The sequence below is a fragment of the Passer domesticus genome, chromosome Z (assembly GCF_036417665.1).
Source record: "Passer domesticus isolate bPasDom1 chromosome Z, bPasDom1.hap1, whole genome shotgun sequence".
NCBI lineage: Eukaryota > Metazoa > Chordata > Aves > Passeriformes > Passeridae > Passer > Passer domesticus.
Window position 1 is genome coordinate 62,479,681 of NC_087512.1, and position 27,795 is coordinate 62,507,475.

The 27,795-nt window shown below is 37.6% G+C and overlaps 1 protein-coding gene across 2 annotated transcripts in view; it reads right to left on the reverse strand.

Annotated features, from left to right (window-relative positions):
* The window catches only part of TMC1 (transmembrane channel like 1), a 73,547-nt gene that overhangs the window by 38,563 nt on the left and 7,189 nt on the right, over window positions 1–27,795 (reverse strand). The window contains exons 4-7 of one of the 2 annotated variants that reach the window (XM_064404029.1): window positions 20,742–20,910; window positions 12,574–12,636; window positions 12,065–12,434; window positions 6,225–6,365 (exon numbers count right to left, since the gene is read on the reverse strand). In XM_064404029.1, the coding sequence (XP_064260099.1) occupies window positions 6,225–6,365; window positions 12,065–12,434; window positions 12,574–12,636; window positions 20,742–20,775 (608 nt within the window). In that variant the 5' untranslated portion in view covers window positions 20,776–20,910. Of the gene's footprint in view, window positions 1–449; window positions 587–6,224; window positions 6,366–12,064; window positions 12,435–12,573; window positions 12,637–20,741; window positions 20,911–27,795 lie in introns of those variants that run through there. The other variant, XM_064404028.1, reaches the window with a different exon arrangement.

A 27,795-nucleotide genomic window follows, 5' to 3' on the forward strand; every position in this document is an offset into this window, starting at 1 on the left:
AAGCAAGAATGCCATTATCGAAATCCAATTCTCAGGCTTAAACTGTGATAGCTTTCCCTGAAGGTTTTCCAGTTTGCAACAGCTGAAACTCTGGCCCATTCATTGTTGGTTTGGGGGTTTTTTGTACCTTCTTCTAATCCAAAAATCACAGGATCATAGAATGGTCAAGGTTGGGAGAGACCTTTAAGAGACCTCATGCGCAACCATCAATCCAGCACTACCACTGTAACCCCAAAAACACTAAACAACATCACCAAACTCCAGATGCCTCTTGAACACCAGGGATGGTGGCTCCACCACCTCCCCGGGCAACCAATTCCAGTGCCTGACCACCTTAACAGTGACAATTATTTTCTAGTGACTAATGTGACTCTCCCTTGTTTCAGCCTGAGGCCATTTCCTCTTGTCCTCTCACTGCAGGGACTGTAGTGGATACGGCCCCGGCTCACCTCAGCCTCCTTACAGGGAGCTGCAAGAAGCAGTGAGGTCCCCCTGAGCCTCCTCTTCTTGAGACTAAACAAGCCCAGCTCCCACATCTGTCCCTCATGAGAGATGTTCTTCAGTCCTTTCAGGAACCTCACTGCCCTTCGCTGGACAGGCTCCAGCCCCTCAATGTCCCTTTTAAAGTGAGGGGCCCAGAACTGAGCAGGACTTGAGGTGAGGCCTCCCCAGTGCCCGGTACAGGGGCACGATCACTGCCCTTGTCCTGCTGGCCACGCTGCTCTAGACACAGGCCAGGATGCCACTGGCCTTCTTGGCCACCTGGGCACACTGCTGGCTCATGCTCAATCAGCACCCCCCAAGTTCCTTCCTGAAGAACAGCTCTTGAGCGGCCTCACCCCTCACTGGGCTGCTGCAGCCCCAGTGCAAGGCACAGCACTTGGCCTTGTTGAACCTCCTGCAGTTGTCCTCAGGCCACTGATTGAGCCTGTCCCTCTGCAGAGCCTTCCTGCCCTCAAGCAGACCAACACTCCCACTCAACTTGATATCATCTGCAAATTTAATGAGGGTGTAGTCAATTCCCATGCCCAGATCATCAATAAAAATGTTAGACAATCCTGACCCCAAAACACAGCTTTGGGGAGCACTACTAGTGACTGGCCATCAGCTAGATTTAGCTCCACTCACCACCACTCTCGGGGCTCAGAAAAACAGCTAGTTTTTGCCTTAGTGCACCCATCCAAGCCAGTTTTTCTGGAAGAATGCTTTGGGAGACTGTATCAAATGCTTAATTGAAGTCTAGATAGATGACATCCACAGGCTTCCCTTCATATACTAAGCTGGTCACATTGTCATAGAAGATGATCAATTTGGCCAGCCACATCCTGCATTTCATCAATCTGTGTCATCTGGGCTTGATCTTCTGATTGTCCTGCATAAAGGCACTCAGGATAACATTTTCTGTAAATTGCCCAGAACTGAGGTTAGGCTGACAGGCCTGTAGCTCCCCAGATCATCCTTCTGATTCTTCTTGTAGATGAGTGTTACATGTGCTAATTTCTAGTCAGCAGAAACTTCTCCAGTTACCCAGGACTGCTGGTAGGTGATTGAATATGTTTTGGTTCTTTCACCAGTTCTCTTATTCCTTTGGGGTGGAACCCACCAGGACACACAGACTTGTGGACGTCTAATTGGCGTACCAGGACACTAACCATCTCCCCCTGGATTGTGGGGGTGCCACTCATTTCCCCATCACCAACTTCCTGCTCAAGGAGTTGGCTATCATAAGGAAAACTGGTCTTGATATTGATGACTGAGACAAAGAAGGCTTTAAGTACCTCTGCCTTTCTCTCATTTCCTGTCACTACACTACCCTTCACATTCAACAAGCAATGGAGACACTCTTTGACCTTCCATTTACTTCAAAAGTATTTATAGAAAAATTTTATTGTCTTTAAAAGTAGAGGCCAGTCAGATTCTAATAAGGCTTTGGCTGTTCTAATCTCCCTACATGAACTTGTGACATCCTGGTAGACTTCCCAAATTACCTGTCGGTCCCTCCAGAAAAAATAGATTCTCTATTTTTCCTGGGATCAGGCCTAATATTAACCAGGCTGGCCTTTTTCCCTAATGATTTATCTTCCTGCATATGGGGACAGCCTGTTCCTGAGTATTTAATAATTTCCTTTTAGCATATCCATTGTTCCTGGACTCCTTTGCCCTTCAGGACTCACTCCCTATGGTCTCTGTCAATCAGTCAATCAATCAGTTTACTCCTCTCTCTAAATTTCAGTCTTGCAAGTAATAATTAATGATCATTTTCACCTGGTGGTTCTTCAGGTAACTTTGTGCTGACCTGAGTAGGCAGTGTCAAGAAGAAATGTCACAAGTTCTCATCTCCCACAGAAAAGGCAGAGAAACACTACTCACAAACCATGTAAACCAGTAGAATGAAAATTACTAGAACAAGAAAACTCTTCTGAAGGAGAATATTTGTCTTTGAAACGACAAAAAGTCTGAACTCTAGTCACACTCATATACTCAGCAACACAGACCAGCATGTCTCTAGCCCACAGCCTAACAAGTCTATTGCTTAGGGCCTAGAAGGAGGGGGATGCTGTTGTAACATCTTTTCACCCCTCACCATGTCTTCTTCCTCTCTTTTTTCACATCTCCAGACCTGTGAAGATCTGACCATGATGTCTCAAGGTGAGCTTAGAGTCTGACAGTATCAATACAACTCAACTTCAAACTGCAGAGGGACACTGTATCAGAGCAGTATCCTCATCAAGTCACAGCTCTTCAGAGAATAATCATGGGCTCTTTGAAATGCATATTTTTAGACACAGGGATGTAAATTAGAAGTTAGAGTTGATCTAAATTACCAGCATAATTCTATTAAGAATGCCATTTCTGCAATGAGCTCTCAGCCATTTTTTGACAGAAGGCATCTTCTGCAGAGTAACTAGCTCTACATCTGTGTTCTAAAATGATTCTTCATTCATGCATTTTCCAAAGAATGAAGGAAAACATTTACTATTTTACAAAGCAATCACTAGAGTTAAGTGTAAATCATCTTATTTTTCCCACCCTATACAGTTTAAGCCATGAAAAAAATTCCTTTGAAAATGCTTAATTTTTTTTAAATTATTTAAAATGTCTTGATTTTTAAAAAACACACATTTCATTGGAAATTAAATCTTTCCTCCAAAAATGTTTGTTTTGACAACACTTCTTTTAAAAAAGAAATATTAAAAATGAAAAGTCCTAATTGATATTAATACTCACTGTTCAAAATAATATTAAAAAGTATTTTTTCTTCTTGTTTTGTCATGTATTACTGGATAGCACTTTTTTTCCATTCTTGGCAATAAAGATGTTAATACAGAACAAACATGGAAATAGGAGTTGGCTTATATAATTACATAACATTTATCATAAGGCTGAGAAGAAGCCTCCAATGAAGTATCTCTCAATTGTGAAAGCTAGAAGACGAAGAATAGGGCAGTTTGCTCTTCTACCTATAAGGAGATAGTTTGGTTTTTTCACCACAAATCCCGCAATATTCTAAATCCTTTACAGGGAAAGAAGCAGATGGCAGGAGGAAATACTTACTACTAACAGCAGTTCACTAAGAGTTTCAAGAGCCAGAAATGCTAACACAAGGTTATTCAAAAGTCACATTATTGATTTAAAAGTTTAAGGCACTTACAGCCAGCATGTGTCCATTTTTCTTATGTACAAGAACAATGCCAGCAATGCCAATCTATTTGACTAATGATTATGTTATAAATGTTAAATTACTTGCTAAAATACAGAACATAGATACCTTAAAATATGCTGATACTGTTGTAACTATAATCATAATAGAGTGCCCATTTATAGGATAAAATTTTTACTTCAAGTAACACAAAAACTCCAGGTCTTGTCTTGCAATTCAGTTGAACTTAGGCTCCAAAGAAACAATTACAAAAGCAAGGCTTTAGAAAGCACACTCTATAACTAGTTTGGTATGTATGTCCTGGGATCAGAAAATAATTACGGTTTATGCTGTAAAGAACATTATAGATCACTTATTTCCAGATCCTCTGCCATGAGTAGAGCACCTCTTACTGGGCCAGGTTGAGCAGAGCTCCATCCAGCTTGTCCTTGGACACTTCCAGAATGGGGCATCCACATGGGCAACTTCATCCAGTGTCCCTCTACCTTCACTACAGAGAATATCTTCCCTATATATAGTCTGAATCTAAATTCTCTAAGTTTTTATTTTAATTTTTCTTTAAAGTGTTATTATTTAGTGTCTAAAATTACCACATCTTCTTGTAAAATCTGCTCCCATCTCTCTTAAAAACCCCCTTTAAGCATAGAAAGGCTTAAAGCTGCCTCCAGGGCCTTCTCTTCTCCAGGCTGAACAACGCAACTCATAGCCTGTGTCCATAGGAAAGCTGTTCCAGTCTCCTGACTATTTATGTGGCCCTCTTCTGGACCTGCTCAAGCCTTTCCTTTACTGAGGATCCCACATTCCAGGTGGCATCTCACTAAAGTGGTCATGGCTGGCCATGCTGCTTTGGGTTTGGTTTGCTGGGCTGCAAACCCACATTTTAGGCTTTCCTTTGACTTTCCATCCACCAGCACCCCCAATTTCTCCAGAGGACTGTCCAAGCAGACACTGATCACCAGCTCCCTAGGTGTGACCATTCAGGCAATTTCTTAACAAACTTACACTCCACCCATTTAATCCGTATCTTTAAATTTTGGGAAGAAGGATTTTGTGGGGTACTCTGTCAAAGACCTTATAGAAGTCCATCTAAAGGACATCCACAGCCCTTCGTTTGTCCACTGATGTAGTAACTTCATCACAGAAAGTTTGTTCAGGCAATTCTTTCCCTGGTGAGGAGATGCTTATTGTCTCAAATCACCTCCCCATCTTCCAAGAGCCTTAGCAGAGTTTCTAGGAGGATTTTTCTGTGAATTATTGTATTAATAGACAGAGCGCATCTGTTTCCTCCAATATCAGTGCTCCCAACTGGAAGTGTAGCAGAAAAAGTAACTCCTGTGCCACCTTTCCTTAGAGATTTTCCAAGGCCCAGAAGTGTCTCTTGATCATCACTTGAGCTACGTGTTGCACCATCATCACCACCCGCATGGAAAAGCAATAACAGAAAATAGTCTAAGGTACATAAGTCATGAAGTTTCCTTGGAATTGCTAGGAATTATGGGACAGAATAATGGCTAAAAATATAAGATTTCTCCATAGGAAGACTACAAACAAATGTTAAGTTTGTGTACATGGGGATCCTTCAGCTGTAGACTACCCATAACCTAATCTGCTCATTTATGTTTTATGAAAGTTCTCTTACCTTCACAATTCTTCTACTCTGCATCTCCTAGATATTTGATCCCTTTTATGAACTTCGATTCTATTCATTGCATCGTTGCAAGTTTGTCGTTCCAAAATTACCTTACCTTCTGAAAAGACAAATCTATAGACTTTCCACCCATATTTCATATCTAAGTTTTCTGTTCATACAAAAAACTCTCTGCAGGACAGGCCATCCTTTCTCTGCTAGATATTTTTTGTTGGTATCTTGGTATTGCTACAGCAAATTAGTTAACTAAAACAGGGAAGCATAGCAGTTGTGCCAAAAGAATAAAGTTCTCTCTATTTCCCCCAGGTTCCTATACTTGGGGGAAATTTAAATATAAAGAAATACTTAATTTTTTGGCTTCCAAGTAAATATAGTCATAGGTATGTTATATAAAAATACCATTTTCTATGTGGCATAAATAAAATTGCATGAAAGTACAAGCTGTGCTTCCAAAGAGTTTGCTTTTCTACAAACTATTTTTTTTCTTTCTTTAAAGTCAAATTAGGGAGAAAAATCCTCTCCTTTCTCTCTAGCAATTTTGAGGTAATCCTGCAATTTCATCATTTTTCTGAGAAATATTAATGAGATATTAATCTCACTAATGGGAGAATTCATCAACATCAACCTAACTGAAGAAAAGGAAAAGATTTTGTGCTGGGTTGTAATTAAAAGTCTGAGAACAAAAATACATTAGCTTTCCATATTAGCTTTTCTATATTTGATTTCAGCTCTACTGGGACAAGAAAGCACTGATCCGCAACATCATTTACCACCACTTATGGTGAGCATACCTCCTAGGGAAGAGAGATTAGAGGTGGTCTGAAGTTAATTTTGTGAGAGCAGAACTAAAGTGGGAATTCAGAAAAACAGTGCAAAGCACGACCACAGATATTCATTATGGAAATCAAACCATACTTCAGGACAGACAACTTCTTTTTCATCTTCCATGGCTTGTTTCGTAGTGTGGCAATCAGTTTCTTTTTTTCTTCTACCTCTTCTTTCAGCTTGGCCAACTCCTCCTCTGTAATTGGCTCCTCCTCAGATTCAGAATCAGAGCTTCAAACAAAAGCAGGAACAAAATACATCACCAAAACTCAGATAGGATAGATATTTTCACAGAAAAACAAAATTTGTGCTAATTTTTGTTAATTTTGAGGCTAGATTAATGTCTTCACACTTGCACAGAAGGGAGGACATACTTTCTTTAGACTTGTTATTAATTTTAGCATGAAAGACAAAGCCTGCACACAAAGTGCAGAGCTGGAAGACAGTGAGCAGCACTCTTGGGGTAAAATCTGACAGTCACTTATTGTTTCTGCAGCTATAATCAGCCTCCTAAGAGTCCCACCCAAATTCACAATTGTCAAGTGAGGATGCTGTAATTGCAGCCATAAAAGCAAACTCCTTCACCTCAGTATGTCACAGTAGAGAGACAAATGACAGCCCATGCACTTACCAAGGCAGTAACATTTCATAGATGGGAAAAAATTCAAAACCGCATTTCAGCGAGCATACAAGGAAAGGAGGTGCAATTTTAATGGCTTCACCAGGTATGTAGTGTCTGTGATCTGAACTTATTGTCCATACATCACTTTGCAGTATCTTTGCAAAGACTTGATGATTAAAATATTCACTTTCCTAAACTCTGCAGAGATACCCTTTTCTGTGAGCAATCTAGCATCTCATATAATGATATGTAGCAATTCATTAGCAACAAGTGTTTCCTCTTTTTTTGCCAGTGAACAGAAAAATGATAAAAAAGAAATCAATATCTTCAACTTTCTGCCCTAAAAGTCTGACAGTGGCAACTACCACTGAATGATCTCTTGGTGATAGCAGTTTGATGCATTTCTGTCTGTTCTTGTAAAGCTTTCTTTAGCTTCTTTTGTTGATTTACTTGCATGTTTCTTTGTCTTATGAGTGTTTTAAAGTGTACTGCAGATTTGTTTGGGGGTTTTTAATGGTTTCTGGCTTGATTGGAGAAAAATTCATTCTGACTTTATCAAGCAAGTAATTTTCAGACTCTTTTGCTCATACTTCACCTTTCTGAGAGTTTGATGTCCAAGATCTGATGTGAGAGCTGAATTATTCATTATCTAACGTATAGGTTCTATCTCCTGAATAATTTAAAAATTATAACTTTTCTTCTACCAAAACAGATAACACAGATCTTTTTAGATATCTAAATTGTATAAGGACACAAGAGTTTACCAGCAAGAATACTTACAGGATTCAAAACAAACAAAGAAAATAAAAACAAAATACTATCTGAAACACAGAAAAATACAAGTTTCTTACTGGTCATCAGCTTATGGTTTTCATAAATTTTATTTAATTATAGGAAAGCATTAGGGGATGAGCTGAAAACTTTCAGACACACAGAAGTTAGCAAAGGAAAGGGGCTTCCATAGCTGTAAGACACCCTGCTGTTAAAGGTCAAAATGCTATTTATTATCATAGAGCCATAGAATGGTTTGGGTTGGAAGTAACCTCAAAAATCATCTCTCTCCAACCCTCTCTGCCTTATGCAAGTATGCCATTCACTCAGGTTGCTGAGGACCCCATCCAGCCTGGCCTTGAACATTCCCCAGCTGTGGGGCATTCACAGCTTCACTGAGCTACTTGATCCAGTGCTGCACCACACTCTGAGTAAAGAATTTCTTAACATCTAATAGAAATCTGTTCTCTTTCAGTTTAAAACCTTTGCCCCTTGTTCTGTGAGTGTCTGGCCATATTAAAAGGCTTTCTCTCTCTTTTTCATAAGCTGCCCTAAGGCAGATCTCCCCAGAACCTTCTCTTCTCTAGGCTGAACAATTCCAATTCTCTCAGCCTGTCCTGTAGGAGAGATACTTCAACCCTCTGAGCATTATTGTGGCCCATACTGAATAGACGGTCACCTTAGAGAGTTGTACCCATCTTACCATGTTGGGCGTTACATGACAAAAAACAGAAAACTTGAGGATACATAAAGAAAAACTGCTACTGAGAACCACATCAATTTATTGTCACACCAATATTGTGAAGAGCAGGTTGAGAATGGTATGAAAACAGAAGTCAGATGGATAAAGGATAACAAAGTGATTTGTGCATAAAATTTTGAGGGAAAATGCAAAGAGAGTCATGTCTTCATGAAGAACAGAAGGATTAAAAGTCTGATTTGAGAGAGCTCAGAATCTATTGTTGCAATCAGCTGTTCTCCATTTTACTAAGAGGAGTGATGTGCCTGACATTAAACATGTCCTTTAACGGAAGATTGCTGGGTTATGCAAAGTTGGAATTTGCTGGTTTACAATGCTGCAGAGAAAGAGTGGGAAACATGAGGGCTTTGTGTTAATGCAGTGAGCTTACTGAGAAAAGGAAGCTTAACAGAACACAAGAGGTCAAGTCAGGATAATATGGGCTTTGTGCACTTTGCCAGCTACTGCTTGGCTGTCTTTACAAACATGTCTCATCTTCCATTCTTCACTTTCCTTTGGAACCAGAAAAATAATAAAAAATCCAAATTTCAGAGTTTCTTTAAGAAAGCAGTATTTTCTAGTGTGTTTACACTATGCAGCCAAACTTAGTGGAGGAACAGCAGACTTTTCCTTCAGCTCAAGTGGTGGAACACCATGCTATTCAAGGCAGGAAACCAAAATTCTCTCTTCTGCAACCAAAAGTCTTAGCCTTTCATCAAAGGTTTTTATTCACACATTTGAAGGCCAGAAGGGTTTACTGTGACCTGCAGGCTAACATAAAGCATCAAGTTTCAATAAATATCTCAACATAAAGATCTCATCCTCCTTGGATCCCTTTCAATACATATCTAAGTCAGTAGAGTTCTTGAAATCAAGTGCTTCTTCAAGTTGAACACACCATGAATTTCTTCATTCTGTTAACCTCTAGTTTGGTTTTACAAACTACAGGATTGTAGTTTGTAAAACCAAACTAGAGGTTACTAGAGGTTTACTATAGAGTTTTGGTTTTAGTTTCATCTGTGTTTTGGTTTACTGTGTTTTGGTTTTAGTTTCATCTCCTCTTTATGGAGGTAATCTACTTTTCTCATTGTTCCTGTGTATAGCATTAAAAATTAGGATGAAAATATTTTCTTTGAGCTAGGATGTTACATGACAAGACTGATATAACTTTGAGGGTATAGCATGACAATTTAAATAAATAACTTTGAGGGTATAGCATTAAAAATTAGGATGAAAATATTTTCTTTGAGCTAGGATGTTACATGACAAGACTGATATAACTTTGAGGGTATAGCATGACAATTTAATAAATGTGACTAAATTTGAAATCTTTCTTTCTAGGTTTTTTTTTGTGTAAATTCTATTTATACAGATAATCCCCATAGCACCGCCTCTCAGTTAATACTATTCAATTACAAAAAAGTAGTGTCTTAATCTTCTATGTGCCTCCAAGCTTTCACAGAAGTTTTACACTCTCAAATGAACTAAATAAAAGTCAATTTACTCACAGATAGAGCTATGCAGTAGGAAGAATGTGATCTCTTTCCTATTTTTTTCCTCATGTGACAGCACAGAATTTCTAAAATCAATCAGACAAAATGAAACAAGGCAGTAAAGAACTAAATCGTTTTTTTAACCCATTAACATCTCCAACCTCCACAGTGAGAATAAAGGAGCAATTTATCATTGATATTTTGGGATTGATGATTATGAATAGTAGAGCAGGCTCTCCTCATGCCCTCAATAACAGGCAACAGTCAGCCTCATCAACAACCATTAACATCTAAGAACAGAAGATTTAAAACTCACTGAGAAACAACTCCTTGAACCTTGGCATTACCCTGGGAAACTCACCACCACAAATTAACCAAGGGCAGAATATTTAAGTTTAGAAAAAACAGAACAACTAAACCAGAAAATCACTGCAGAGTTCTTCTATGATTTCCTTATGTCCTTTATGTAGAATAAGTAACGCATGAAGAGGTTTTCCTGATTTAAATGAAAAGTACAGAAGAGGAAGACGGCAACTGCAGCGGATTGTATTGTCTTGTATTGTGATCTCACCAAAATGGGCCATGTTGCCAAAGTTTAACAAAAGTCACCATGACAGTGGTAAATACAATATTATCTCTCTGTCATATAGTTCCACTTTTCATTTAGGGAAATTTTTCTTCTGTTTTCTTTCTCAACTTCTGATTAGGTTCTTTTCCTGCTATTTCATGCTGAAACACCTTGGCAATTAAAAAACTGCATCATCAAGGTCTGTGTTTAAAAACTAGAGAGAATTTGTTGTTATAGGTCCTCTTGGACTTGCTAGAGTGGTTATGTTTCTATACCACCAACCTTCTTTTCCATTCTGAAGCTTTGCAAACCCTTTATCTTAATCACAGCCAAACTGATCACCAGTCTGCTGTCCTTCACTCTTACATTATCTTGTTTTTCCTTTTGAGAATATTTCAAAATATTCTTATGATTCTGCAGTCTTTTCAGAAGCTCCTGTGAGTCTAAAAATATAATACTCTTGAGTTATCTTTGAGACGGTCTTCAGTTTTTCCTCAAATGTTGTTAGTCTTACTACTTTAAGATCAATGTCTTGATCAGGCAGCAATTTCAAGTTATGTAGCCCTAAATTATGTATTTTAATATTAAGAACTTTGGAAGACAATGAAAAACATTGTGCCCTTGTTCAATTTTCTATTTTCAGTGGCCTTTTTTAATTAACACAGGGTAAATGTTTACAATGAAGACAAAAAAAAGCAAAGAACATAGGTTTACACAGTCAGTGCTGTTGCTCTGTGAGTACGGGAAACTGCCCACAGGAGTATAATTGCCAGCACAGTGAAAAGCCAGCAGAAAGAAAGATTTTAGGCCTTCTCATTCTCATTGGGAAGGGAAATGAAGTAGAAAGATATAGAAATGGGATCACAAATAAATTAATACAACAGAATATCTAAATGTAATTTTTTCTTTCCTTTTAGTCCTGCTGTGCTCTCCAGTGATGCCTCTGGGAACAAAACAGTTGTAACAAGTGCTGAATGAGGAATGGGAGTTTCTCTCCCTCTCCATTGAGATAGCTCCACTTGCTGCCTTATACATGGCTCCCAGGAGCTGCTTCCTTTCAGAAGTACAAGAAGGAACAAGGAGCAAGGGAATGTCAGGATGGCAGAGAAATAGATGTTTTTCTAAAGGGCTCCCTGTCACTGGAGTCTTATAAAGACCGCAGGTTGCATTAGATACTTTGGAAAATTGAAAATTGACATTTCAGAGGAATTGAGTGGGAGAGAGATTGGAAAATCCCATTCTAGTTTTTGGTTCCAGGTTCTTGAAATTTTGGCACTGATTTTAAAGAGCTGGCTCAAAACTGGCAGTAAAACAAGAATGTGATCTTCTGAGAAGCATCAAGATTTTAGTTCTTTACTGGAAATAAAACTTGGTTTTCTTGGAAGGTAATCAGATTGGAGTTTGGGGCATTTTAGTTTTGCAGAAAGAAAAGAGCGGGGCAGATCTCACATGTTGTAACTTCCTTCTACCATTTTCTCTTCTCTGTCATTTTCACTCCCTTTCTCTAGAAAACAACTCATATACTTGGAATATAACTAGATATGACTTTCTGGAAAGTTTCCATTTTATTCAGCTGTCATTTCTTCATTGCAGGACAGAAAATATCTGTCCAGCTCCAATGTCACTGTCACAAGTAAGGGAGTCATATTGACTCTTGGTATTTTACAGCTATAAATGAAAACAAGTTTTATGTAAGATAACTATGGTTTTATTATAAGGAAAAAAACACTTAATTACCCTGATCCTGATTTCTTTTTGTCTTTTTTCTTCTTGTTGGCCTTCTCTTTTTTCCCTTTTTTATCAGACTTTTTGTCCCCTTTCTTCTCATTTTTACCTTTCCCACTTTTACCCCCTTTCTCATCTTCATCTTCTTCATCATCTTCCTTGGATTTCTGATTTGCTTGATTCTTCTTGGCTTTTGCAGGTTCCATATCAGAATCACTGGCCTCATTTCCAGCTGCTCGTCCTCGTCTACGGTTTCTGTGCCTGCGATGTCCAGCTCTCCTCATCCCATCTTCATCATCCTCATCTTCCTCATCACCATGCCTGTCTCTCCCTCTGGCACGTGCTCTTCTGGTTCTTGGTGTTGCCCTCTTCCTCTCTTTATCTATGGTTGATTAAAAAACATAAAAAACATACAAACACATGAGAGGAGAGTATATGTTAGAAGGAGACCTTTCCTCCTCCTTCTTGCTAATAATCAGAAAGCATCTGTGTCTGGCCTCAAAGTAATCCATGTTACTGACCTGTTCCTTTGGCATTTTCTTCATTCTCAACTGCACTGCCTTCTTCATTGTCATCACTGCCATCTGTCAAATGAAAAAAAAAAAGAAGGCCAGTGGATGTGAAGGGTAGATCAATCATTAGGAATTCAGGGGTTTCAAGAAATTCTTGGTAAAGAGGTACTGGTTTGTACCTCTTTACAACATTTTATGAAGCCAGCCTTTTGGAACACGGCAAACAGGTTTCAAGAGGTAAGATGAAGGCAGAAAAACCAGTCACACTTTCCTTCAGTACTCGAATAAATATGCCTCAAAGGGACACTGGGAAGAACTCTTTCTTATGGAAGTAATATATAGGAAAGGAGGATACTAAAATTTGGAGAACGAGGATGAAAATTGTTCTCAGACAATTTTCTGAGATTTTCTTAAACATGAGAGATAAAAAATTTGCTGAGATTGAAAAAATACTAAAAGAATTATTTCCTGATTTGACTGCAGGGCATGAAGCTCCAGACCTGCAGCATAGCTGAAGAGTGCAAGTCCCAAAGAAAGAGCAGACCAGCAGTCAAATCTCTAAGCACAGGGACAAAACTTGATCCAGCACACTTGTATGCTCTACCACATAAAAGCTCTATTCAACCACTCTACCACATGAGATATTTTTAACATTGAAGGCTTTAGAGGGATAGTCTATTTTAAGAAGATTGTAGTGTTTCTCCTTAGAAATGTTTTGCTTAATTTTTCATTCTCAAACGTTCTCAATAAGCTAAATTAGAGACAATGTCTGTGCTGCTATTAATAAGCAGAAAATTATCCACTTCATTTGCCTGGTGCACTTTGAAACTGTGATCCTGGGTTTATAGAGAATAAACTAAATAATAAAAATACTCTCATATGTATTATATCCATCATGATATCTAATTAATGTGTTCTTTGAATACATTGGTATGAGCACTTAACTTGTAAGTAATGTGAAGCTGCTTCTGAAACTGCTACTGATATTACGTAGGAAAGTTTCTTCAGAAGCAATATCTGAGAAGCCAAGTTCTAATGGGCCTTTTTCAGGTATTTTTGAGCTTCTGTGTGTGGCTAAACACTTTAGACACTTTGGTGGTATTTATAGAAAAAGATGGTAATAGGCAATTAATGAGAAGACTAACAGAGATTACCATGAAATAGTAGAAGTAGCTAGTAGTTGTTCCACTCCTGTATAATCTGTATGTTCCATGTATATGTTGTCAAGTTTGCCCTCTGGACAGGTGATAGGTGCTGATCCTTATAGGTGCATTTTTTTAGGTAACAAACTGCAGGTATCTTCCATTTTCAATCATCTGTAACACTTCTGATTTTTTCTTTATATTCTTTCTTCACATTCCCTGGCTGACCAATTTCTTTTACAAATTTTACTAAGCCACTACCAATTCATAGAAAATTTATACACAAATTGATTTATTTCGGGACTGCTGTGGCTAACTTCATGACTTTGCCTAGTATCAAAGAAAAGGAGTAAAATGAAGTGGATGTCAGGCTGCAAACAAGAAGGAATCCAGGGTCTTATTCACTATGTATAGTAACAGGCAAAGTGCTATTAGCCAGAATTTAACTGGTATATTAAAACTGAGTCTAACTTCCCTACACAAAGCATCTAACTGTAATTAACACTTCCTATACTTCTACAGCGTCTGCACCATAATTTTTAGGATTACAAAAAAATATTGTCGTTGGATATCATTGTTAGAATGTGAAAATAAGTGCCCCTTTGTTCTGCTTGGACACATGCCTTCTGCTGCTGACAGTAACAGGATCTCCTTTCATAAAGACCATTGTGCTGCTATTGAAAGCTTGGGAAGATGGAGACAAACACCATTAAAGAGATATTTCACATGCAATAGTAAGGCACTCCCTCTTATGGAAAAAAATACTGTGGCTGATCTCCTATGGCCAAAGAGAAATTCCAAGCAAAGCACTTTATTGGTTAGAGATTGGCCTCAGTGCAGCCTGATGAGGCCATACAACATGCAAAAAATGGAAATTTATCATATATACTGAAACATGCATCAGCAGTGAAGTCTATCAAGCTTGAGTTGATGTCATATAGACATAGCAATGACAGTGACACGGGATTGTGAGACACAGAGACTCAAACAAGGTAGAAGATAGATGCTGGAATCTGTTTAATTCTAGTGGCATAAGGATAGCATATTCTCTACACTGAAAGTTTGAGATAAAAATCTAAGTTAATTTACAGATTTCAGACTCCCTGGAAAAAGCATTGAAAACACTGCTATGAGTAAGTGTATCTGAATATTATGTTCTGTGTGTTCAGAACTTCATGGGTTTTTTTCATCTGAATTATCTGGAACATGAGTGATAAAGAACAATTTTTGAAAAAATAAGGAAAAAGCCTAAAATCAAACAGAAATATATATTGCCATAAAACAAAACCTAGAAAGCATGACCAGTGATTACATGGGACTGTCAGCTAGAAATGGTATTACGGACATGCCCAGCAAGAACTAGTGAACCTTCAAAATTTATGTCTGCAAAGATTTAAAATTGTATCTCCAAACTGAACTTCATATGGAGACAAAGTGTGTTAATATGAAGACTGTTAGAGGCATGCCCTTCTCATTCTGGTATAGCTACAAAAAAAGAGACCTCTTCCACATCATAGGTGCATGCAGAGAGCATTTTGCTGAAGCTCAAGGTAGAACAAAACGTCACTGATTGTGACAGCAGTGATAGCAGTTGGCGCTGTTTAGAAGAGAAAAAAATCCCTGAGGAGAGGGAATGGAAAAGCTTTGTCACCCCTGAGAATTGTGCTGAACCACATATATGTATGGGCTCATGTAAGCTACGCAGCCACTCCACACTGCACCGACATTGCAGCTACCCCTGGCAACTTGTATTTCAGACAAGTTGCATTAATTACTTTTGTGTCTGATTGTTTTGCACTTATTATTGAAAGACCAGTGTTGATAGCTGCCTGGGCATTTGAGTAATAGGAGAAAAATAATCATTACCGTTATTGTTGTTATTATTATTGTTGTTGTTATTATTATCATTATTATTATTATTATTATTATTATTATTATTATTATTATTAAACTATTTCAGGTTATAAACCACATTATACTTTTCAAAGAGGAAAGGAGCAAGCTAGGCAGCTCACAGTGCAGCAATTCAGATGCTTGCATAAAAGCCTGTCTCAATGAATTACCAGAGAAACATTTCAACATTTCAAACACAAATAACACATTGTGATGACATTGTATCTAAATGCAGATTAGCACTTAATTTAGATGTTCTACTGTAAACCACAACATCAACAAACAGTAGAGTTCGTTCTTCATGCACTGTATTTGCATCCTACAGGGAGCCAAAATGCAATTTTTATGCTTCAGTTTGTTAAACTGTAGTATTCATTGCAGGGAAAAAAATCCTCACTATATGAGAAATTTGTAAACTAATACTAGGAATTTTAAACAGATCATATGGTCCCACTTATCAAAAGTTCAGTGAATCCTCCTGTAAAAACAACTAAGTGTCACAAAAGCACTGTCTAGAATTACTAATTTTTCCAGAAAAGGCGTGATAGAACCTCTTATCTTCACAGTGTTAATATTCATAGGGCTAATAGCAGCCTTTGACTCAGCTAACTTGAGTTAATCTGACCCAGAGCAAAAGCTCAACTGCTACACCTTCCAGGATACATCATCTTGTCCTAATGACTGTATATTTGCATATACATCATTAAGTATATTTGAAGATACTGTCCATAACTCCTTTTAGTCTAGGAAATCCAATAATATTCTTTCTTTTTTTTTTTTTTCAAGTAGTTTAAGGGAAACTTTCTCATCTTTCTAGATTAAGGGCAGTGATAATGTAATCTAAGTAAGCTATCGTTTTACCCGAAGTCTTATTTAGACTATAGCCATAAATTAGACTATAAGACTTAAAGAAGGTGTCCTGAATATGGGCTTAGACCAGCCTGCAATTCACAGACACAAGGCAGAATATTAGACAGCTCAGGGAGAGGGCTCCAAACATTGACATGTTGGCTGCTTAAGAAAGTAAAGGCAGAAAAAAAATGCATAAGACTGTAGTCATTATTCTATCCCTTTCCTTGACTTCCCAAGTTGGTTTTACATCGTCTCTCAGAAGCTATTACCCAGATTCCATGCTTTGGATTTTTTTAAACTTATTCTATACTGGCATCGTTTTATGGATCTTTCACTGTGAGAGGAATAATAATTCTTGAAATTAACTCGTAGAATATGGCCCACTCTTGCAATATCTGTGCTCCCACTAATATTGTGTAAGCTGACTGCTGCTAAGCAATCCTGCGTTTTGTTACTACAAAAAAAATCAGTGGAATGCAAAGTAACCTGTATATAAAAAATTATGTCTGATTTTTTGTATATTATATTAAAAATTTTCTACCTAATTAATTGTCAAGACAATTAAATGGATCATCTGCCAACAGAGCCTTTTAAGCAACTACTGTGTTTTCCTCTGAACTGGACCATGTACTTTAAGTGCTGGAAAGACATCAGATTAGATAGATAGTAAACTAAGTGTTCAACAGGAGGAAATGTCAGAAATGCAAAATTGTATTAGACAATAAATGCCTGGCAATTACTAGTCAAAAAGGGTACTGTTATGAAACACTCAGTTCCATGTATTTACATACATTTCCATATTATTCTTTCTAATCTAGGATATATGAGATTATCTCACAACAGTCCTTTAACAATAAATATCACTGGAAGTAACACCTGTGAAATACACCAGAAATAATACATCAAGATATCACAGAAAGTCTATTGGAAAAGTTAATTAGTGAAGGCTTCAACATGTAAGATTTTTGACTTTAGCACTAGAGACCCATCCTCTTAGTCTCTTTGCAGACTTTGGGAAGAACACCCTGGCTTGCCTTGCACATAAAAGAGAGCTTGAAACACAGAAACCTCAAATAAAAATTACATTTATAGAGCAGCCATAACACTCCGTATTTCAGACCATGCTTTATTTTTCCTTTGTTTTTCCCAGTAAGGGTCAAAAATTTTATTTCCAATTAACAAAATAAAAATCACACAACTCAAAAAAATGTATCTTGACCAGCAATAGCTATAAATTTATCAAGTAAAATAATAATTATTATTCAGTTGCACACAAACTAGTTAATATATTGTTTTGTTTTTTCCACCTAAATTGGCATATCATAAATACCAAAGTAGATAGAATATTTATGATTCAATGGCATAAGGACACCAAGGACTTGGAAGACTTACTGGTCTTAATGTACAATGCTGTGCCCTGCATGAATCATTTCCAGAAATTGTCTCTGGGGTAATGGGTTTTCCCTCTCTGCAGTAAAGAAAATTTGCCCACCTAATATTTGAAATGTTTGAAACCAATCTTTGAAAAATATAGCTGAAGACCACAGGGAACAAATTAAACATCCATAAAGAACTCATATCTTCTCCATTGGTAAGAAAAAAGTTACTGTTTTTTTACTGAAAGGTCAGAGACTGAGCTTACATAGGTCATGTTGACACTGTACCTAGCAGAGGATACATCATCTGATTGCACTCTCCTCTTTCTTCTCAGCTTCATTCTGGGCTGTACTTACACATGGCAAGGTTTGGTAGCTGTCTCTCAGTTTGAAGGTCAGGACTTCTTCTAGGATAATCCTCCCCTCAGGGATAAACAAGTTGTTTATTGCATGGTTTCAGTGCAAGGATTCTAAAATCTGATATTACTGTTATAAAGCCTACAAAAGGTAGAGGGGGAAGACAGTTCAGTGAGAAGTCCCTCAGTATTTCACCCCCTTCAGGAAAATGTGTAAAAGTTTCCAGGCCTCTGTACCTTACTTCATCTCTGTGGATATAGCTGTGCTTTCCTACCTAGTCCTACAAAGGTCTAACGTTGAGGTCCTTCTCCTCATCCAAGGCTAGAGAGCTGACCGGCTTGCAGGGTACAATGGTAACTGCAGTAAAACAAAACACAACACTTGCACTTGGTCTTCATCACACAATAAGGCAGTGGTGGGCCTCATTGTGAATGGAAAATTCATTTTTGTTGCAGGCTTTATTGCAAGAATTAGGATCAGAATTTTGTGTTCAGTGCACCTTGAGAAGTCTAAGACTGCACTATACCATGCCAATCCGGCCTTTTCCAGTTCTGAAATAGTATTTATTTAGCTCATTGTCATTCACTTATATTGCTGTTAAAATGGGAAGAACACTTACGTATATGGAGAAAAGAGTTTATATTCAAGTTAAAAATGAAGGGTTCTTACTGGATAGGAAGTCAATTGTATTTTTTACTATATCAGGAGAAGAAAGGTCTTTTAAGGCTGATAACTAGAGCTGACCACATATTTTTTTCCTGTATTTAGAGGGTAATGGGCACTTTCCAACTGCTCCTTTTTGAAAACCCACTCTGAATATTTTTGACCTAGGTTGTCCTTTCCTGTATGAGATGCCAGGAACAATGAATTCACATTTATGAACTCATCATAATGAATCATACATCTCCTACTCTCTTAGACTTTGCAGTAGACATGCTGTGAAACAAGAAGAATCACCAATCCAAGAAGGGTTTCACTAAAGATAAAGATATCAAAAAGCAAAAATGCATTATTTGAAACTGTTGCAAGAATATTCCTCAGGACTTCAGCAGTGATGATACAAAATCTCCTGTAAAGAAACTGCAAGTAGATTAGCTTCTCAACCCTGTGATATATAGCTCCAGCCCCTGGATGTTTTAAGTTAGAAGTGGATTGAGAACTACATTCTGGAAGTGTCTCACAGTTCTTGTAATGGAGGTTCAGCTTTTCAAATGTTCTGAAATCATAATGCAGTCCTAAGCTTACTCACATGATCTCATCTCCAAATACACACACCTAACTGTCATTGTTAGGTTGCACTGTAAATTATATATACAAGATAAATTTTCATGGGAAAAAAAGAAGTGTCAAAGAGTGATCATGATTCAGCAACCGAAATCTTTACCTTCTCCAGACAAAAAGTGTGTAGTATTGGCTTGCCATGGGCATGATATCCTCTATAATTCAAATGAATAACAAAATCACTGAATCACAAGTCAAAGCAGTCAGATATTTTCAAGCAAAATGCAGATGTTAATGGCAAACTTAGAACCTTGTTAGTTTTAGAATTTGTTCATTATAAATGCTTATAAAAATGTGCATGTTCTGTGGTCATGCTTACAAGGATTCTTATGGAGATAAAAATTCTTTTGTAGCCATTAAGTATTTTGCCTATATTACACTAAATTCTGTGATTCTGTTGTTTTAAAATTAGTTCCATTAACATATATGCTAGAAAAAAAATTGAGGCAGAGAAAAATAAGAGGATCTCAAACAATAAAAGGAAAGCAAATAAGATGGACTTTTAAAATGAACTGCTTGTTATATTCTGTCAAAATTCTCAGCAGTTCCCTCTGACGTTTTCTATTGAAGTAGAACATATTTTATTAATATTGAGCGTTACAGTTATGGATTAAAAATCTAGGAAGCCCTGTCTAGTAGTAGCAGCCCTGGTACTTAGCAAGACCTAAAGAATAAAGTCCCTGGCAATTTTCTCCCATGCTGAAGACAAGAAACACCATGCTTGTTGCATACAATAGAGATCTTTGTTTTAGAAAGAGTAGCTCTGCTCATGAGGACTGAAAACACTTCCCATATTAGACTTGCCTTGCACATCCCCAGAATAAACATTGGCATTATTATCCTACAAAAAACATTTCTTAGATCCAGAACAGTGTAGTATTAATATAGAAATACTCTTAATCTTACTATGAAAAATGTTTGACATTTCATAATAAATATAGAAAGCAGTAAGAAAAAGAGACAATTTTTATCCACCTTAGAGAAGCCACAAAGTAACACTGTTTTCTTAGTATTTCCTACAAACCACATGTAAGCGTAAGACAAGTAAAAGGGCTGTAGTCACAGTCTTTTGATTTACTAATCAATGGAAAGCCACACTACCATGCTACAACTAATCAGCTTTCAAATAAAACACATTTCTGAACAAAAGATAATGAATTGTGACCAACAAGATTTTATATTAAAAAGAAGTAAAAGAAAACAGAATTTTCACACTGTTGAGCTACATGCAGAAAATGAATATATGCTAAAGTTGCATAATTATATTTGCAATTACCGTTTCCTTCTGTTGACTTGTCCTGTTTAGTCATTGTGATGTTTTACAGGGCTGCTGCAGGTGCTGGATATACAGGAGAGCGTCTGAAGGCTGGGTGGTTCAAGATGAAGCATTCAACAATATCATCCTGCCTGTCATTTAGCAGGTGGCGCTGATGAAGTTTCACTCACTGAAATATAAGAAGATACTAATTTCGTAAGTCATAAATCTTTCATGAATGTTTCGTTTACTATTTAGGTTTGGCATGCTAGGATTAAAATAATCAAATAAGTTATTCACCTTCTTTATTCTTATTGCTGAAAAAGCTCTTCTACAATGTACTTACCTATGACAAATACTAATGTTTAAGTGTCTTACTGAGGAGGGAAGTTGCACAGTGTCCACATGAGTATGCTCTCATGCTGTGTTCAGATCTACAGTTCTACACGTGGAGGAAATTACAAAGATTATTATTCTGTCACTAAAGTCATATTTTACGAAAGACATGCTTAAATTGCATAGCTTTAATAGAACAGCCTGATAGTGATTTTAAAAATCTTAATTTTTAGGATTTAGATTAATTTTAATTTTTAAAATCTTAATTAAAAATGAGATAGATTCTTATTTATCTGCTGGTTTGCATTTACACCTCCTTGCAGTTCTGTTAGAACTCTTGCTTCTGCCTTTATATCCTGATATTACACCTTGAGTTTACCAGTTTTATGCAGATTGGCCTTTGATCTAAATTAACAGTGGAAGGAAGCCAAAATGTAGTTTACATGACAAGTCAGGTTTGGAAGTAAAAATCTGAAAGAATATGTTACAAATAAAACAACATTAAGTACTTGCATTAAGTATTTGTATTAAACTAGACAATTTCATCATAACTCATTATCTGAAATTCTTTCAGTGTTACCCAGCTGAAAAAGAGTGTAAGCATCTGCAGAACAGCCTACCTTACCAGATGCTCTGGAGTGTCTGGATCCTCTTACACACAGGACTGTGAAAGCCTTTTTTTTTTTCTTTGGAGCTGTCATTTAGGTGTCTGAAGGAAGTTTATCTGGAAATTAATTCAGTGAGGCTGACTACCTTACCTTTTCATTTTTCTTTAGCATGGAGCTGCATGGGTTTTTGTTTTGTTTTGAAACATATTGCTATTTCTCTTAGAGTATTAATATCATATGTTTGAAATATTTCCCAAGAGATTAACCCTGCCTTTATAATTTTTTTCTGAGCAGGTATTTTTCCCTTTTGCTGCATTCTCATATTAGTAATTTCATAATATCCTAGATCCTGTGGTTTTGTATACTTGGGAAAGACTTCTAATGCCTAAAAAGAATTCAAATCATGTCTGAATATCCCTAGTTAGACTATGTTTCAACTATTCAGAAATTAATAATCATGTTCTAAAAATTTTGTTGGTAGACTCCTGTGCTTCTTTAATAACAGAAAGAAGAATATATTGGGAAGAATGATAAGCATGGATCTGCAAGTACTTGCAAAAAGAAGCAGTCGAAAAATTATAACAAGGTATTTTGAAGGTGCAGTCAAAATGGAACCAGAACATTGGTCTTATAAGTCTTCCTCAAAATTTAAAGGTAATAATACCTCACTTACATCTATTAGCCACATTGGAAAATATTTTGCTCAACTGATTTATCAGTCTTACCCCAAAAAAAACTACAAAACACAAAAATCAGAGATGCAATGGCAATATTTAAAAATATACACAAATAAAATAGTTAAACTTGCAGTCTGGTATTGTTTGTGGGTTAATATTTGCTATAAGGTGTGCGAACATTTCATTTTGTTTCTTAAGGTCTGACTCAGTCAGCAACTAGATTTCATTAAGTACTTTTATCACAGTACACCTTGTTAGTGTTTCCAGTCTGGTTTCTAGTTTATATTTGTATCTGCACAGTTGAATGTTTCTTTAAGTTCCTCCTCTTGCTGCCCTCATCAGTATGTCACTGTGAGGCTGCAGGGCAGACTGGATCACTAATCAAAGCAAATAATCAATTTCTTAAGACAGCTTAGTGCAGTGATCCCATCCACAGCACAGTCCACAAACAATTGTATTAGCACAAGAAGAAGTAGTCAAATTTTGACATGATTTGGGAAAGGGCAGCCAGGGTCAGGAGACAGGAGACAGGAAGAGGCTGCAAACCTTTGAAGAGAGACTTGTCACTGGAGCTAACATAGCGAGGCGATACATACTAGATTTCCCTTTACCCTGGGAGTTCAAATACTAATCAGAGACTGAGAACGAACAGTTTTCATTTACACTAGGTTTTCTTTACATCATACAAGACTTGAAAGATTAAAAACACAAAATCCCCCAAAAAAACCAAACCAAACCAAACCAAACCAAATAAATAAACTAAAACCCAAACAAACAAAAAGCCCCAAACCAAACCAAATAAATAAACTAAAACCCAAACAAACAAAAAGCTCCAAACCATGTTAAATTAGCTCTATGCAATAGCAATGAAATCAGAAGATACAGAATGCTAATAATAAATAAAAATATATGAAAATAGTCTCAGTGCAGACAGGTTTAGAGAACTGGCCTTAGTTCTGATGAGTTCGTAGAACACTGTGAAAGTTTCCATTGTTGGCAAACGTCACATTTTATTCCCTTTGTTCAAATCTCCATCTCTTTGTCAGAAACAGTATATATTCCAAGAGCTAAGGTATGCATAGTAGGCAAAATCTGAGGATGGCAATACATAATTATCTCTACCTCAGCTGAAAACCCATAATGAAGAAGTGGAAAGTACTGGTCTGCATACCCTTCTGCACACTGCTGAAGTGATAGCCATCTGCCAAAGAGATAAATACAGCTAGGGAAAAGAGCAATGATACCAAAGAATCATGACTTAACCATATTTTGTATAAACATTAATGCCTCAGGAAATCTGCAAGTGTCAGTTTTGCTTGTAAGCAGCTTTTAAGTTACAGTGCCACAACGTGTGCACAAAGAACGGCTGTAATTTCCTTCTTCAGAATTCTACACAGCAGCTGAAAACCCTTTCTACAACCATTAAATACACTGAATGTTGATTTTCACATATTTCAAGGTGAATTTTTCCTCTGTTTCTAAACTTAATACAAAACATAGAGCAATAATATTTTTTTTCTGACAGATTTTGCTAAAGGTTACTCTTTTCAGGATAGGATTTTAAAATGCCATTTTGTCAAGAGGCATGCAAAATGTATATTCTGCCTGTTGAAGGACATGATAAAATTAGGGAGTTTTGGAAGTAGATACAAAAACAGTCCGAAGGCGTGGCACTTTTGCTGTGCTGGCAGAAACACCTTTTTCATCCTAATGTACTACTTAATGTCCATATTTCCCTAACTCTGCGTTCAACTTACTCAGATGAATCTGAACAGCATTAACTGGTAAGTCTGTGCCTACTACCCTCATTATCCCACATCTTTTCACAGCTGAGTGGATGATTTTGCCAATCAGTCTGGGAGCAGCAGGACAATGCAGCAGGAAGCGACTGAGGTGGGATGGAGGTCAAAACTCCCCTACGGGCACCAGCCTGCAGCCGTGCTAGCAGGGCGGGAAGGTGACACTGGCACTGGGGGGGATCCTGGAAAGGGTGAAAGGCACTGTTCGATGACAAATCAGATTGATTAATTTCACACCAGAAACTTTCAAAAGCTGACTTGCATTCTTTCCAAATATTAATTCGCAAGTCAACAAGTTCAGCTGCTGAACATTGATTAGGGAATGCCACGGAAACACAAGTAACATTGCTTTGATGCCTCTCTGGTATTGACTGAGAAAAGAGTTACAACTTAAATCTACTCGTAGAAAGAGCTTCATTTGTGTAGAGATCTCTGAGCCCCTTGTGGAAAGGAAATTTAACAACTAAGTCAGAAAAACTACAGGGAATGCCAACACACTTTTACAATTACTGTTTCTAAAGCCAATTGTAATTTCTCTGACATTTATGAAATACTGTACTTCAAGTTTTTCTAAAAAAGTGGAATTTAAACCAAAGTACAGCAGGATGTAATCTTCATTAGATTTTCATGGTAGACAAAAGAGCTGGGTTGAAAGCAAAAAATCAAAAGCCTCACAAAGAAGTAATTTTAAAAAATTCTAATCAACTGATGTGAATAAAGGCATTTGGGTGGTATGGTTTAGAGGAATTTATCCAAATTGGTCTTGGTCAATGAATCTATCCTGCTCTATTAGCAACTGGAATGTGTTATTATAGCCTCAAAACCCACTTTAAAATCTTTAAAATCCACTTTAAAATCCTAAATACTCACTAAAACTCTAAGTGTTTTTAATTAGAAAAGGAGATATTTAGAAGAGTTTGTACAGATCCATATGTTCTGTTCTTTGCACCACTTCTGAAATTTTTTAGCTGGAATGTTCAGGAATTTCATGTGAAAATATGCATATATATATTTCCTCTAATGATAATACTATTTACTCTACTTAGAATCATATTCTTATCTTTTTTCTAGCCAAAATAAATGGCTGAATGAATGTTCATTAATTTATGCTTGCTTTATTATTATACAGCAGCACACAATAGCAGCAGAGACAGCTTGTGTGACTGCTTGTAGCACTTGCTGTGCTGACAAATGGGCACATTGCTCAAATAATTGCATTTACTGCTTAGTTGTGGCTGCAACCAGTGATGGAACTCCAGATTTATTTCCATGACTGGAAAAATACTGCCGTGCTCAAACCCTGGATACATAGACTGTATGTATCCAGGGTTTGAAATACATGCTTAAAACCATAAAATCACATTCTCCTAAAAATCAAAGCTATAAAGTTAAGTACTTTTGAAAGAATTATTTGTAACATAAAAGATCCTTTGAGGAAAAAAAAAACACCATTAAATGTAATAGACACTAAAACCTGTCTTCAAGTTACTATGGTTTGAACAAAATTCAGATCATCAGCTAATATTCTAAAAAACTTACAGAACACTACACCATTGTGACATGCTAGTGAGTTTTATTCACATGAGCTTTGGAATTTGCTGGAACACAAAGGCAACTTAGCAAGACTTTTTTCAGAATACACTTGTCTCCTTGTGTCTTAACAAAACAGCATTCCATCATCATTTAGCAACACAAGATCCTTGGGGAAAACACCACCTCATATTCCTGAGCACAAAGATCTCCATCACTATAGTGACAAAATGACTCAATCAACATTTTAAATCTATGGTGTTCCTGGTCCTTCAAGCCCTGGCTCAGCCTTCTAATTATCCCCAAGGACAGCTGAGTATGTGCCATGGAAAGAACTTTCTTTTCTTCATAAGGTTTCTTAATGTCTCAGAGGGTTCAGTATCCATTTTCTGTGGATAATATGCCATGTTGCACAGTTCTGGCCTCCCAGCGAAATTCTGGGAAAAAATTTTACAATTCTGTTAGCAGACACTTGTTTTCATTATGTGATGCAATACTCATTAATTGGAATTTTACACAACACATGTTCACATCTGCCAAATTATATTAATTGACTTAATGCTCCTCATTTATGCAGAAGTGGAAAAAATTATTGTTTTATTATTCCCATCACTCTTTGGCCATACAAGAGAGAGTCAAACAGACAGGAAATTTGGATTACAGTTTGCTGGGAAAAAACTCCAGTGGACAGGCAGTTCTGATGTTCCCCTGCTACACTGGAGTAGCAGGGGAACATCAGACACTGGTGGGGACACTAGTGGGGACCTGGGGTCCCCACTATGCAGGGATCCATCCTCAGCCCTGTTCTCTTCAAGATCTTCATAAAAAACTTGGATGCAGGACTCAAAGGAATACTTACAGATGACACTTAATTGGAAGGACTGTCAGCTCCTTGAAGGGTAGAAAGACCTTGACAAATAAGAGAGCTGAGCAATCATCAACCATAGGAAGTTTAATAAGGAAAGTGCTGGATTCTGCACCTGGGAAGGGCAACCCTGTCTGTGCACACAGACTGGGGAATGAGAGGCTGGAGAGCAGTGCTGCAGAAAGTGACCTGGGGGTCCTTGTCAATGGCAAGTTGAATGTGAGCCAGCAGTGCCCTGGCAGCCAGGAGAGCCGAGCATGTCCTGGGGGCATCAGAGACAGCATCACCAGCTGAGCAAGGGAGGGGATTGTCCTGACCTGCTCTGCTCTGGGGTGGCCTCACCTCGAGTGCTGGGGGCAGCTTTGGGTGCCACGACATGAAACAGACATTAGTGAGCATCCAAAGGAGGGCAAGGAGGATGGTGAAGAGTCTGGAGGGGAAGCCATATAAGGGGTGGCTGAGGTGACTTGGTCTCTTCAGTCTGGGGAAGAGAAGACTGAGGGGAAATCTCTTAGTGGTCTTCTACATCCTCACAAAAAGAAGTGAAGAGGCAGGCACTGATCTCTTCACTCTTGTGACCAGTGAGAGGACTCAAGAAAACTGCATAAAGCTGTGTCAGTAGACGTTTAAGGTTGAATATCAGGAAAACTTTTTCCCCCAGAAGGCTGTTGAGCACTGGAACAGGCTGACAGAGTTCAAGTGTTGGGTAATGCCATCAGGCCCACAGCATGATTCTTAGGATGTCCTGTGCAGGGCCAGAAGTTAGACTAAATTATCTGGATGGGCTTCTTCCAACTCAGCTTCAACAGTGATTCTGTCTTTCTATGACCTCTCCTGTGAATCTGCAGTGTCAGCTATAAACAGATGGCAATGCGTGTGAACCAGCTGCACCTTAATGCAAGGGCTCCCCTCACAGCAAAACCAGCATCACAGGAAAGTCACAGTCGCATTACTTGGGAAAGCAGTGGAACACTCAACAGATATTTTGCCTAAAAAAGTCAAAAGAGAAAGCATGAAATTAAACTGCATTGATCTTGCATCATGTCAGTTATGTCTTTTCTTCCCATGACCTGTTACATGTAAATTAATCAACTGTTTGGATGGTACAGATAAAATACCATTCTTGGTCAATCAGTGATATAAACAATACACTATATTATTTCACTGTGTGGAAATTACTTCAAAGTGACACCCACAGAGCAGCTAACTACAGGGACAAAGGCTCTGGAAACAGTCCACCTTTGGTATGACATGCAAACT